The following is a 14,542-nucleotide window of genomic DNA, read 5'->3' as shown; positions in this document are numbered from 1 at the left end:
TATAAAATGCATGCAAATAAATTTAAAAAAAAGAAAAATAAAGACACAGTTGGAGACAACTGCAACCAACAGCAGAGTAGCTCCTTTTCCTTTTCCAATTTTATAAAGACACCAAGAATAGTCAAGACAGATTTTTTTAAGTAGATGTGGATTTTTAAGCTGTCATGGGGAAGGCAGTAGGAGCGGTGACCTCACAGTTCAACTCCAGTTTAGAGATAAAGGCTTGGAGACTTCTTTCTCCTATAAATCCCAAGTTCTGCTCAGAGCCATTTCAATATGCCACAAGTTTCATTATTTACTCAAAGAAAAAGAAAAAAAAAAAGTGATGGGGGAAGGGAGAAGAGGAAGAGTTGGGGAGGGTGGGGAGAAAACAAAGAAAAAGAGAGGGGGAAAAGAGTGAAAGGAGAAGAAAATATAAGACAATAAAAGAATATCCAGAGACCAGAGTTGTGGTGGAACAAGTAAAGCCACCACAGGCAATGCAGAGGTTCTGTATGGGTGCCAGTTCCTGTCCCAGCTGCTCTGCTTCCAATCCAGCTCCCTCTTGATGGCCTGGGGAAAGCAGCGGAAGATGGCCCAAGTGCTTGGGCACCTAGGAGACCTGGATGAAGCTTCTGGCTCCTGGCTTCAGCCTGGCCCAGTCCTGAACATTGTGGCCACTTGAGGAGAGGAAGATCTCTCTGTAACTCTGCCTTTCAAATAAATACATACATTCTTTAAAAAAAAAAAAAAAAAACCCACATCAATGATGCTCTGTACTTCTACTCTTCTCACTTCACTCAATTCTTTCCTCTGTGTCCGAAAGAAAAAATCAATATATCAAAACAAAGACCCTTTTTTGCTTCAAGTTCTTCACCTAATTACCCCTCTGCCTTCAGCTAAGCTCCTCTCCAAGGCCCTTGCTTCTCCTGCATACTTTTCCCAAGTGCAGGCTGCTCATTCTCTCAGATTTCCAACATCAAAAAGACCTGAAGATATTATCTCATTGTTGCTTCTTCCCAACCATCAGATTTCTGCTCTCCCATAAAACCTTTGCTTCTCTGAGATCTATCACAGCTCTTTAACACTTCCATGAATGACCCATATCCTGGACATGGCCTTGCATCCATTAAAAACTTGAGCATGCTGTACACCTCCTAACAAGCACCAATGATCACATCAACACTTTTCTCAATCTGCCTCATCTCCAACTCTGGCTTCCATCTTTGATCACCAACTCAGCATCACAACCTAACTTTGTTCCTCATACCATGGTCTCCAGCCCCAGCCACAGTGACCAATTCACTCATTTGCTCAAAGATTCACTAGGCGTCTCTCATGTCTCTACACCATGGTAGCCACTGGGACCGTGAGCATGGACAAGATGAACAAAAGTTCTATTCTTATATGACTATAATTTGCCAAGAAGATAGACACTGAACAATAGTTTCAAAAGTAGTGATAAAACCCAAAGAAGGGATACAGAGAACCGAGTGTAGAAGCATATGGTGGGGGCCTTGTTGAGTTTTGGGATTAAGTAATGGACATTATCTTTTTCTAAAATTTTCATATCTTTATTATCCTTTCACCTATTCTAAAACCTCATCAAGACATTAAGAGATACAAGACCCCTGACATCCTTACCTTCTTTCAGTTTATTAGCCCCTACTTTCTCTATCTATTCTGGATACATGGAAAATTATTTTACACAGTTCTTTTACTGATTCTGTTACTTCTCTCTCTTCATATTCTTCCATGCCCTACTTGGAAAATCTCCAATCCTGGATCAAACCAAGTATCTTTTTCCCCTGGGCTGCTAAGCCTTTGTAGGGGAAAATTGCTCCAGCATGAAGGCTCCACATGTATTAGCTCCAGTCTTGCTGGGACCCCCCAGCTCTACTGTCAACCCTGTCCTGTGGTTTTAAGCAGCCTCACGCTTCCCTACCCCCCCAGAGCACCTATTTCCAATTATCCTCCAACTCTTCAACCACACAGCCCTATTGCTACTGTCTTTTTGAACCACTTCAGAAGAGAACAAAGAAGCCATCACTGGTTCATCCACTCCTGTATCTGTTAATTCATCAGCCAATGTCTGAGTGTCTAATATGAGCTAGGCACTATTCTGACATCAAAGATATGGAGGCAAACAAAAGAAGGTAAAGTCATGCCTTCACGTGTTTTGATAGGGGTGAGAGTCCAACAATAAACATACTGCTCATGAAAATTATAGACTTTGCAAAAGATTCTGAGTGTTATGGGGTGAGGGTAGGGAGATTCAGACTATTAGAGAGACTGAAAGCAGTGAGGAAAGTTGTGCAACACTGAGTAGAGTGGTCGGGGGAGTCCACAAAGAGAAAATACAATTCGTGCACAAACTTGAAGGTGGTGAGGGCATCCAGCAGGCATATGGGAAGGGACTGAGAGTACTATTTGTTGGACTCTCTATTTAATATAGGGTTAATTTTATGAGTATAAAGTAAACTGAAAGTAGATCATTGTTAAAAATTAAGACATGGAATAAGAGAGGAATGAAGAGGAAGGGTGAGAGTGTGGGCGGGACGGAGGGCAAGGTGGAAAATATCACTAGGTTCCTAAATCTGTATATATGGATTACTTGAAATTTGTTTACCTTAAATAAAAAAAAGATAGCTGACACTTTGTCATGTCAGTAAGGTCCTCTTAATGTTTAACGTCTGGTATACGAATCTGGGACTGGTAGAAATTCTTTCCTGCCTTCACTTCTAGTCCAATGTTCTTCCCTCTTTATAATCCCTGCTTTCATCCCATCTTCTGCCTATCCCTTAGACGTGCTGGATTTTCCTGAGTTCTGTCTTTAACCCTGTTGCAGCCCACTAGCTTGAACCTCCTCTACACTTTCAAAATCTCTATTGAAAATCCTTCCAGAACTCCAAACCCTGCTTGACTCTCTTCAGATAGATGCGACCTCACATTCAATAACACCTAAAGTGAGGTCACCATCATTCTTTGTCAAATATGCTGTATGTTTTAAAGATTATTTATCTGAAAGTCAGTGTTAGAGAGGAAGAAACAAAGACAGACACAGATCTTCCATCTGCTGGTTCACTCCCCAAGTGGCTGCAATGACTATGGCTGAGGCAGGCCAAAGGCAGGAGCCAGGTACTTCATTCGGGTCTCCCATACTGGTGGCAGGTGCCCAAGTACCTCCACTTCCACTTCCACTTCCAAGCAATTCCATCTTCCACTGCTTTTCCCAGGCCATTAGCAGGGACCTGGATTGGAAGTGGAACAGCTGGGACTTAATTTGACACCCATGGGGGATGCTGGCATGGCAGGTGGTAGCTTTTACCCACTAGGCCATGATGTCGGCCACATGCTCTTTTTTTTCAAATATGGATTTTAATTTTATTTGAAAAGGAGAGAGAGGAGAGAGAAAGAATGAGAGAGAGAGAGAAATAAAAAGAGTTTATTTGAGAGAGACAGCGTTCCCTCCTGCTGGTTTGTTCCCTGAGCCAGGCCAAAGCCAGGATCTAGGGACTGAATCTGGGTCTTGGAAGCAGAGCTTAGGATGTGAACACAGGCACTCCAACGGGATGCAAGTGTCCAGAGGAGCGTCGTAACCAGTGCACCAAGCAATGGCCTCAGCCATGCTCCTGTACACTGCCTAGTGTTCAATGTCTTTCTCTGCCTCACTTACCCCTCATGCCATAGGTCACTGATGACTATAAATTCTACTTCATAATACATCTAACCCCCGCTTTTCTACAATGTCAGTGCATTATCTCAGGCCTTCAGTGTTTCTCACTCAAATTCATAGCCACCACCCCCCAAAAAAATCTCTAATTGGTTTCTCTACTTCAGTTCATCTGACTCCATCCACCCTGTCCCTACAGTCATGATTCTGTGCTACGAATATGACCATGCAAACTTCCATGCCTCCCACTGCACTCAGGGTGAAACAAACTCTGTGCAGGTAACTCAAACTTGTTCAGACTCTGGTCTGTCTCCCCCTGCAGCCTGCACTGGAGGCTAGCACCGCACACACCAGGATGCTGACCTATTCAAGAAGCTCCGAGTTCCACACCCTCTGTGCCGTAGTCTCCACCCCCAGAGTGCTCCATCTGGCCCAGAATCGCCCTCCCCAGTCCTACATGTGTGGTTGTACAATTCATCTTTTAAGAGTCAGTACAGGCATCTACTCCAGGATACCCTTCCTGCCCGCCCCACCCCACCTCACCCCAGTCTGTTGGTGCCTGGGTGTTCTTGGGGGCTCCCTGGAATCCCCTTGGCTATTAGCACATGATAGTGTGATGGTCTAGTCATTTACTCACTAGGGCCACTTCACACATTTATGAATTCATAATTGCCCCAAGCACACTGCCTGTCCAAAGTCAAATTCTAGTAAATGGCTTATGAAAGAACAAGTGGCTATTATTCCCTTTGTTATTCCCTCAGTACTTCCATCTGGTATCATTAGTATCAAATCTGTATATTTGCATTTAATTTTCAATCTGCTTCACATATAATTACTTTTTGTTGTGGTGGTATTAAATAAATTATTCCGTGAGTAGACTAAACCAATATAAATTTATGAAAGTAGTGCATGTCTGATTAAGATGTTTGACAACGATAACAATTAATATTAAAAAGGATGAATAATTTCAGAAATTACCTCTGGTATAAATAGTTTTTACATGAAATACTCCTGTCTGGGTAGCTTGGCAATTCTATAATGAGATTCTCACTGTTACTTTTATTATCACAGTAACTTTCTTATCAGTAATTTCACCATGATAGATGCAAAGCTTGGATGTTTTGTTTATTAGAAGCACATTTTACTGATGTGAAAGAAATTGATAACTAAGGAATTTAGCGCTTCTTTACAGAGTGTATTTAATTTAGATATAGAGTTGACAAGGTTGTCTCTAGGAAAATAGCTGTTTGCTTAGTGGGTATAAGCGTTCAAATTTTGCCTGCAGGAATTTGCAGAACTGGAAAAATGAGCAAATGAAAGAGAAAGGGGAAGGAGTCATTAGCATAATAGTTTAGTAGAACAAAGGGAATAGAACAGAATCTCTTTATCTACTTTATTAGATACCAATATTTTTAGCAAATACTTCTTCACACTGAACGAAAACATCAGAAATGCAAATATGTAACTCTAAGAAAAGGTGTACTTTGTATAAAAAGGCATGAAAAGCCTGAACACATGGATAAGTGTACTCCAAAAAGTTCATGGAAAAGTGGAATTGAAGATAGGCTAATTCTGATGCCTAGTTTTCCCCAATATAGTCTCCAGAACTTTTTGAAGACCCCTTGAATGCATCAATAGGTATATATATACGCACCCAGACACATACACCTATAAACACACAGACACATACTTATCTCCACATACATATAAATAAACTTGGAAATATAATGCATAGTAGTGATGTGAAAATCTAACATTTATGCCTTACCTGACCCTGAGAAACTGTCTAAAGCCCCGTCTGCTGCGGTAGAAGCTATTTCACTGCTGCTCATGGGCTCTGTTTTAACTACAAAATAAACAACACAGATCAGATACCCAATTAATAGGAGTTTGTAAAAGTCTGAGAGGAAATAACATGCAAAATATGACAGACATTTTTTAAAAAAATCTTTTCTATTTGAACATGAATTAGATTAATATTCCTAAAATAAATCTTTAAAAAGTTATATAAAGAAAATAGGTAAGGATATACTAATTTCCTGATCAGTTTCATGCTGTGTCCATATGTTGAAATATTGCACTGCATCCCATAAAAATGTACAAGTGGTAATATAGCAATCAAAAATTTAAAAAAAAAAGCACTTACAGGTTGATTTTTTTTCTTCCTAAGGAAACAATCTACTGTGCAAGTTTTTAAACCCTTGAAAAGAAGTACTCTAAACTAATTAAATTCACTGGCATCACATATTAGCTAAATTGCTTATGCATAAATAATGTATCCTCAAAATATACATAATGCAATATGAAGTTGTTTCCTGGAGTTAGTAGAAAAATCTCCATGACTTGGTCAAACAGGATCAAAAGGATTGAAGAAAAGAATCTGAAAAAGTGAGCAGAGGCTAAGAGTAACACTGCAGGTTGTCATGATGTTCAAGGACAGGCACGCACAGGTATGTGCACCTACAGGGGCGCACGTATACACTCACACACACTCACCACACACACACACACACACACATTCTTTCTCACTTACCCAGCACGCCTCAAAAACAGAATGCTCAATCTACTGGATTGCTATTACCACCCAACCATAGAGGACAGACAATTCATCAACATTGTATGTACACTCTGTACCCAAAATACATTCAGTCTAAATGTAGCAGAAATGAAGTTTTCCCTTTCAAAATATACAGACAGGATAAGTTTGTTCAATATGTATGTGACTTTGTAAAGTCTCTTTGGGTTGTGAAATAACTTATATTTAAGTTACAGATTTTCCAAAGTAATACCTTCCTCTGATAAAGTGACAGAATTACTATACCCCTAACAGGCCAGTCAGACCACCTCAGAAATCCATTCCCTCTCTAGTTTTAGATTTTATTCTTAAAATGAAGATACAGCATTATATTTTCCCTAGAAAGTACTGGTGAATACCATCATTAGAATCTGCCTGGCCTACTTTGTAAAAGTTACTCATTCCCTACTAACAGCTTTTCTGAAAGAGTGCAATAATAAATTTAAAGGTGCTCACCCCCACCCCCAATCAGTAACATGGCTTCCAAAATGAAGGCGCAACATGAGGATAATTATTTAGGGATGCTCTGCTCAAAGTAAACTCAGTGGGAAAAGACGATGGAGAAGATGCAGCTCCTTCCTTCTCTCAATGTTGCCAGTCTCTAAGAAACAGCAGGCAAAGGACGAATTTGCACAACTACTGGACTTCCAAATATTTTACCAGTGCATAGTGAGTAGTTTTAGAATGAGCATTATAAATAGATGTATCAGATAGTCACTTTCAAAAACACTAATTATTTAGATGGTTTCTTAAACAAGGCTGTAGGGAGAAAAACAGAAACAGCGAGACTAATGTGAATCACTCTGCCTGGTGATTTTAATGCAGACCACACAACAGTATAACTGAGGTTGTAACTGAAGTTTTCACTTTTCTGCCAGTTGTTTTGGGTTAGAAGTCTTAGTTGATGCTAATAAATTCTGACATAAGCCTGTATTTCCCTTTTCTACCCACACCGCCAGGCAACATAACAACCCTGCTCTTCATAACACTATACCAGCATAGCCTTAGGAAGGCAAATACTCTATGCTAGCACAGAGTTTCTGAATTTCTTACTCATCTGTCTACATCATACCTTATATGCCCCTTAAAAAGAATTTACAGGCCGGTGCTGCAGCTCACTAGGCTAATCCTCCGCCTGTGGCGCCAGCACTCTGGGTTCTAGTCCCAGTTGGGGCCTCGGATTCTGTCCCAGTTGCTCCTCTTCCAGTCCAGCTCTCTGCTGTGGCCCGGGAAGGCAGTGGAGGATGGCCCAAGTGCTTGGGCCCTGTACCCACATGGGAGACCAGGAGGAAGCACCTGGCTCCTGGCTTTGGATTGGTGCAGCACGCCGGCCATAGCAGCCATTTGGGGAGTGAACCAACAGAAAAGGAAGAACTTTCTCCCTGTCTCTCTCTCTCACTGTCTAACTCTGCCTGTCAAAAAAAAAAAAAAAAAAGAATTTACATAAAACCCTGTACATATAAAGCAATAGTTTTATTTCATTCTTTGCTGGAGAGATCACCACTGGGATTCTGAACTCAGAATCAATTCCATGCTGAGCAAAGATTAGAGTTAGGTATAAGGGAAACAGGTCGTGTAATGTGCCCACCATACATCACATTCTCTATAGTCATTGCAATTCATCTTTCTAAACTCTAAGGAGGTTTCAAAATGTACTTATAAACTCCCTAGTCAAGTACTGTGGCCTCTTGTTTTACACCCAAATAACTGAAATCAGAGGTGTGGCAGAAATGGGCTTTCATTTTGGATGTCTTTGGCTCTAATGCCCCTAACAAAAGCTTGAAGAAATGGTAAAAAAAAAGTGTAGATTTTGTGGTACAGTGGCTTAAGCCATGCTTGGGATGCCGTATTGGAGTGCCTAGGATTGAATCCTGGCTCAGCAACCCAGCTTCCTGCTAATGTGTCTGGAAGGCAGCAGATGATGGTCCAAGTACTTGGGTCTCCGCCACCCATATGGGAGAACCAAGATGAAGTTCCTGGCTACAGCCTGGTCCAGTCCCAGCTACTGGGTGCACTTGGGGAATAAACCAGGGGATGGAAGATCTCTCTCTTTCTTCACCTTCTTTGTCACTCTATCTTTCAAATAAATAAATACATCTTTAAAAAGAGAGAAACTACAACACAGCAGGACAGCTGGGGCACGGTGCCACACAACATAGATAGGGTGGAAAGCAAAGCTCCCACAGTTCTTGGTCTCCTAGAGTCTGAGAGCTTCAGTCTAGTGAACTTGCTGTAAGAACTCAAGTAGAAGCATCATGCCCCCATAGTCAGGAAAAGACAGCAAAGAAGAAATCCTTCCACTGCTTAGGATTGTAGTCCAGATGACTTTTAAGTCTGCCAGATTTAAGGTCCAAGATTCTGTAAACTGGACTATATAATCACCAAAACCACTACTGTTCCTAAAGTGTACATCAGCTACTTTCCATATGATTAATTTAATTGACTGTAGCTTTCACTCCCAGGAGGCCCATTCAATTATACTTGGGATCCATTAAAACTAGGCAAAAAGAATAGAAAGGAAAGGAAGAAGATACCTTTTATTTTATGCCCCAAGTGCACTGCTTTTTGTCATTGTTCAAATATACCCATCTATACACTAAGGGCAAAAGACTCACCTTTCCCAGTGAATCTACTTTTTTGAAAAGCTCCTTGTCGAGGACAAGAGGATGTACATAAAACTACCACCAGGATATCCACGATTGTATCAGGTAATGTAATCGAATACTAAGATCACCAAGAACTTGATAATAAAAAGACTGGTGATTCATTGTGATGTAAAATAGTTTCTGCAGGAAAGTCAAATGAATATAGACTCTGGCTTTGTTGCCAAGAATACCCTTGCTGGAGAGTTAAAAAGACAAGAAGAATCTCTGCCACCAAAGTTTTGGCCAACCCCTCCTCACTACCACTATCGCATCTATAGGCTGTAGATGATACAACACAGCACTCTCCAATGTTTCAAGTTTTAAAGGGTACTGTAACATGTGAGAGCAGCTTTCTCACCCAAGCCACTTATCTAAAAAGAAAAATTATAAATGATCCCCTCTAAAGAACTGTAAGATTATTTCTTTTTTGTTTGTTTTTAAGATGACTACTGCTGTTGAAACCATTCTAGTATTTATTTGGTTTTTTTTAAACTTTTATTTAATGAATATAAATTTCCAAAGTACAGCTTATGGATTACAATGGCTCCCCCCACCACATAAATTCCCTCCCACCCACAACCCTCCCCTTTCCCGCTCCCTCTCCCCTTCCATTCACATCAAGATTCATTTTCAATTCTCTTTATATACAGAAGATCAAGAACTGTAAGATTATTTCATCTCCATCATACTTTTTTGTTACATGACTTCAGTCTACTAGAAAATAGCAATTTTTATTTGTTTTTGCCCATACTCAAGCACATCTCTTTTCCTACCACCACAAGTCTCCAAAATTCCACCTGATCCTCAGGGACTCATTTATCCTCTAAAATACCCTCAGAAATTCCCCCACAGTCCCTTTATTCTCATCGGTCCCTGCAACCCCTTCACTTGGTCACACATTATAGGTCCAAACCATGCTGGGAAACTTGTTTTCTTCTGTTTTGCCACAAACTTTCATCCCTTGATGCTTTTGACCAATTTTCGTTTTGGAGTTAGAGAGTCTACTATCTTCAATAATAACTCCTAAGTCTTATTTGACCTCTGACCTTAATTATCTTATCTATGTAAAATTTTAAAAAATTATATTTACATTACCAAAATGCAACTGATTCACAATAATGTATATAAAGCGTCTGATATAAAGTGGGAACTGAAAGTATATTCATTACCATTATTAATAGTAGGTGTAACAATATTCTCTTTTGGTTGGGCTAAATGCCTTTCTCTTGGGAAGTAATATCAGGGAGCAACACTGGATAAAAAAGCAAAAGTACAAGCTTGAAGATAGCAACTGAATTTCAATCTAGCTTTCCTACTAACAGTGTGTACCTAGAATAAGTTACTCAACTTTGCGTGCCTTTGCTTCCTCATTGGTAAGTGAGGATTACATGTAAACACTCAGGTGAGAATAAAAAAAAAAAAAAAACCTAAATTGTTATAAATCACTTAGCATTGTACTAGGTCCAGAGCTCATGCTTTTATTACATTGTTTTTGTTATAAACTATCTTTATGGTGTGTTTTCAATGATGAGAAAGCATTCTTTATAAGATTTGTTTTTATTTATTAGACAGTCAGAATGAAAAAGAGAGAGAGACAGACAAACAGACTTGGGTCATCCTCCACTGCTTTCCCAGGCACATTAGCAGGGAGCTGGATCGGAAGTGGAGCAGTGGCTTAACCCCCTATACCACAAAGCTGGCCCCTCAAAGCATTCCTAAGATACAGATAACTGAGTCAAAATCTATTCTAAACTTCACATTGAAGTTCAACTTACCCATTGGCAAGAAAATTCAAAGAATCTAAAGTGAAATGACTTGCATAAGACCAACCAGGAGGTCATGCCTCAGAACATCAAAAATCAAATCAAGTTAACCTGGAAATAACTCAACAAGACAGGACTAAGCAGTGACTATGTTAAGAAAACTTCTACCTCAGAATTTTCAATCAGTGTATGCTCTTTCTGAAATAAGACTGGCAGGAGAATGGCAATACACAGCAATTATAATCAGGAATTCCAGAAGAAAATGTGACCGTCTCTCCTTAGCACCCTTTTGGGGAAGCTGGCTCATGAATACAAGAAACCCCACTTCTTGTACCATAAATGTAAGCAGTGACTCATCCATCAGATCACTAGAGCTAGTGATTGTTATGGGCTGGGTAAGACCGGTTGCCCCCAAACTCATGTAGACATTTAAACTTCAATGTCTCAGTGTGAGAGGCTGATTGGTTAAAGGTGGAGACTTGATCTAACTACAGCATCTGAGAGATGGGTCTGGTGGAAGATCATCACCTCACTGGGGTATGACCTCAAAGGGTAGTTCTTGCAAGAGGGTTGACTGAGTTCACGCTCTGCCTGGCTCTGTGTCCTGACTCACCATGTGATCATTCCTCCACAGTAACCATGACCAGCCTCTATCAGACACTGACCCATGGGGTCTCCCAATCCTGAACTAAACCCTCCAAATATTAAGCTGAAATAAACCTTTCCCTCCACACACACCCCTGCTAGGAAGCTCCTGGGGTATGTTTTAGTAAAAGTAACAAAGGCCAGACTAATACAGTGACATTAGCTATCAAGGTCTTCCAATCAACCTTATCATACCATGATTCCATGCATGTTGAATATTGAGGTCATAGGAATAAATCTCAAGAAGACAACAGGCCAATCAGACAAGACAAACATTCAGCCCATTTGGTTAGTTATAAATCTCAGTGCAAATTAAGAGGACAGCTAAAGCAAGTTCACTCCCAAAGAACAGTGCTTCCTACTGGATGCAGCCAGCTTCTATGTTATAAAGAATTTGCTCAGGAAAGTACAGAGAAGGCATTGGCCTGAGTGAGCAGCGCTTCCCTCATCCCCACCCCCCATCAGTATCTAAACCCATCTCAGAACTCTTCTCAAACTCTAAAAATCAGCACTGTTTGGCTTTGCTTGGCACCAGCTCAGTGTTTCAATTCTGTTTCCTACTGTAATTTCAGCAGCTCAGTTTATCATCTCCCTGGTACTCATCATGAGGCCTTCATCTCTTCTGCCTCACTGAGATTCACCTTCTTTCAATCTTGGTAATTCACTGGTTCAGTTACATCATGGCTTAAAACTGTATGACCTCAAGAAATACCACCATCCTCCTCCTTCATTCACTTACTTCTGTTGGACTGGCTCTTAGTGTTCATCAGGACATCCCATCTTTCCAAACCCCTATCTATGCTTCCTGGTCTAGCCTCACTAGCCTGCTTTGCCCAGTCCAGAACCCAAGACCTCTCATGTCTGGCTGTCTCTGTGCCACCTGGTGACATCTCATTTGTCCAAACATCTATTTTGCCAAACTCCCCTCCCAGGATGGGTGATCATTTGTTATTTACCCTTTGGCTGCTACACAGCACGACAGAGAGGTCACATTTAGCATGCTGAGTCCACTTAAATTTATTCTTCCCTTATTCTTCTGAGTCATCCTGTTACTGGACAATCCCTTGTTTCCACCTCTTACCTGTCTGAAACACGTTTCATCGACTCTTCCCCATTTTTCTCAAACCCCTGGAGCATATCCTACTCCCCATCCTCCCTCTCTCATATGCTTATCAAATATTTTATGAAGAATGTTGAAGTCACAATAATCTTTTATCCTCCTCCAATATTTCTACTGACTGATTTCAATGGAAATGCCCTTTCCTTTAGCAGGGTCAAAGCTGCACTACTCTTCCGGGTGCCAGCTTCATATCTCCTTCACAATTCTCCATTATTTGGTAATTAGTTTCTCAACATCTTCAAACACTGTATCTCAAGAAGCTCCTTTCCTTCTACCCACAGAAACAGGTAGTTCTCTAATTGTTTGAGGTCTTTTCTCCATAATGATGCTGTCCCTCTCCTTTTTTTCATGACCAAGTTTCCTGAACTTTCACCTTCAAAGTAATGTAACCACAGAAAAATCTTCCAAATGTTCATGCAAAATTGAATTAAAAGTTTGCAAATACTTTGGTGTAAAAAAAATTTACAATCATGCAAAGTTTTCTCATAATATGCATTTTCCACAATCCTTGGATGTATCCCCCTATTGTCTACAATCTTTTGCATCAAATCCTTTGCATCTACTATCTTACTAAAAGGATCTTTATAATTGCCCAGTTCAAGCTTTTCTCAATCTTAATTTTCTGTCATTCTTCTGTGGAATGGGCCTTTGTCTACTCTATGCGTCTATAATTCTACCTTCTTGTTATCTGTCTAGATATGCTCTCACAATTTTTAAAAATTTCCTTCATGTATGACTCCCAAATCTCTATCCATATGTACAACTTTGTCATGGGGATTATTCTTTACACACCAATTGTGCAGCCTTGCCTGGTTATGGGTCAAACTCAACCTGCACAAATAGAAACATCTTTACAGTGGACCACTCTCTTTTGATGAACACTATCAGTCACATATGCTGAGTCTCCTTTTCCCTGATTTCTCCCAGCCCCTCCTTCCTCACACTATACTGCCAAGTCTGCAATTTCCACCACTCTTTTACCACCTTCTTCTTATTAATTTCCTGCCTACTATCTTAATGACCTTCCACTTCTTCTCTTGTAAAGCTGGCAAGTTAACATTTCAGTTTGCATTCTCCCTGCTGCAGGCAGATATTTCTTTTCAAAGCGTAGGTTTCCACCAATCTTTCCTGACTGAGGTCTTCAGAAGGTTCTCCATTACCTCCTAAATTAAGTTCCCATTGTCTAACCATGTACTGAAGGCCCTCTACACTCTTAACACAAGGCTTCATTTTTCAGATTTATTTTATCTGAAATGCAGAGTTAGAGAGAGAGAAATGGAGATACAGACAGAGAGATATTGCATCTGCTGGTTCACCCCCCTAAATGGCTGTAAGAGCCAAGGCTGCACCACATGAAAGCCAGGAGCCAAGAGACTCATCAGAGTCTCCTACATGGGTGGGAGATCCAAGCACTTGGGCCATTTTCCACAGCTTTCCCAGGCACATTAGCAGGGAACTGGATTGGAAGGAGAGCTGTCAGGACTCAAACCTATACCCACATGGGATGCTGGCATTGGAGGTGGCAGCTTAACCCACTATGCCACAATGTTGGCCCCAAACATAAAACTTTTATTTTTCTTTACTTCCCATGTTTTCAATACATATTTTGTATTTTCATAAAACTGATAATTTATAAGAAAATAATGTTACCAAATGTACTATTGCTTCTAATTTTTTCTAACTTCCCTTTGTGATACTATAATCCTCATTTTACAAAGCACCACATATCCTAGTAATAAACAATATTTAAGCCAAATAGGTCTACTAACATGTTTAATGCTTCCTCACGTCTAGTTTTGCTAGTGCCTTTCCATCTAACATTAAGTACTCTATAAATTCTCCATTACAACTAAATCCAATGTTTCCTTCAACTTTCAAGCAAAACTCCACTATTCCACTAAGTCTTCCCTAATATACAAACCAAGGGTGATTCCTTCCACTACCCCCCAAAAAAATTCTAAGTCTGCAATTGTGTCTCCCTTAAAATATATATCCCAATCTACCTCCTTTTACATTTCATTTTCTTGGTAGGACCTATGCTTTTTACATTATGATATTCCCACAGGACTTGGCACAATACTTGACCTGCACTTGGAACTCGGTACTTATTAAGGGAACAGATAAAGGTGAAATGACTTCATG

The 14,542-nt window shown here is 40.3% G+C and overlaps 1 protein-coding gene across 3 annotated transcripts in view; it reads right to left on the bottom strand.

The window, feature by feature from the left end:
- The window catches only part of EYA1 (EYA transcriptional coactivator and phosphatase 1), a 163,242-nt gene that overhangs the window by 133,705 nt on the left and 14,995 nt on the right, over positions 1–14,542 (bottom strand). For all 3 annotated transcript variants that reach the window (XM_062189549.1, XM_062189550.1, XM_062189551.1), the window contains exon 3: positions 5,421–5,498. In XM_062189549.1, the coding sequence (XP_062045533.1) occupies positions 5,421–5,498 (78 nt within the window). The remainder of the gene's footprint in view (positions 1–5,420; positions 5,499–14,542) is intronic.

This window comes from Lepus europaeus, chromosome 4, assembly GCF_033115175.1.
Source record: "Lepus europaeus isolate LE1 chromosome 4, mLepTim1.pri, whole genome shotgun sequence".
NCBI classification, from domain to species: Eukaryota; Metazoa; Chordata; class Mammalia; order Lagomorpha; family Leporidae; genus Lepus; species Lepus europaeus.
This window is presented reverse-complemented; position numbering and strand designations above follow the sequence as displayed.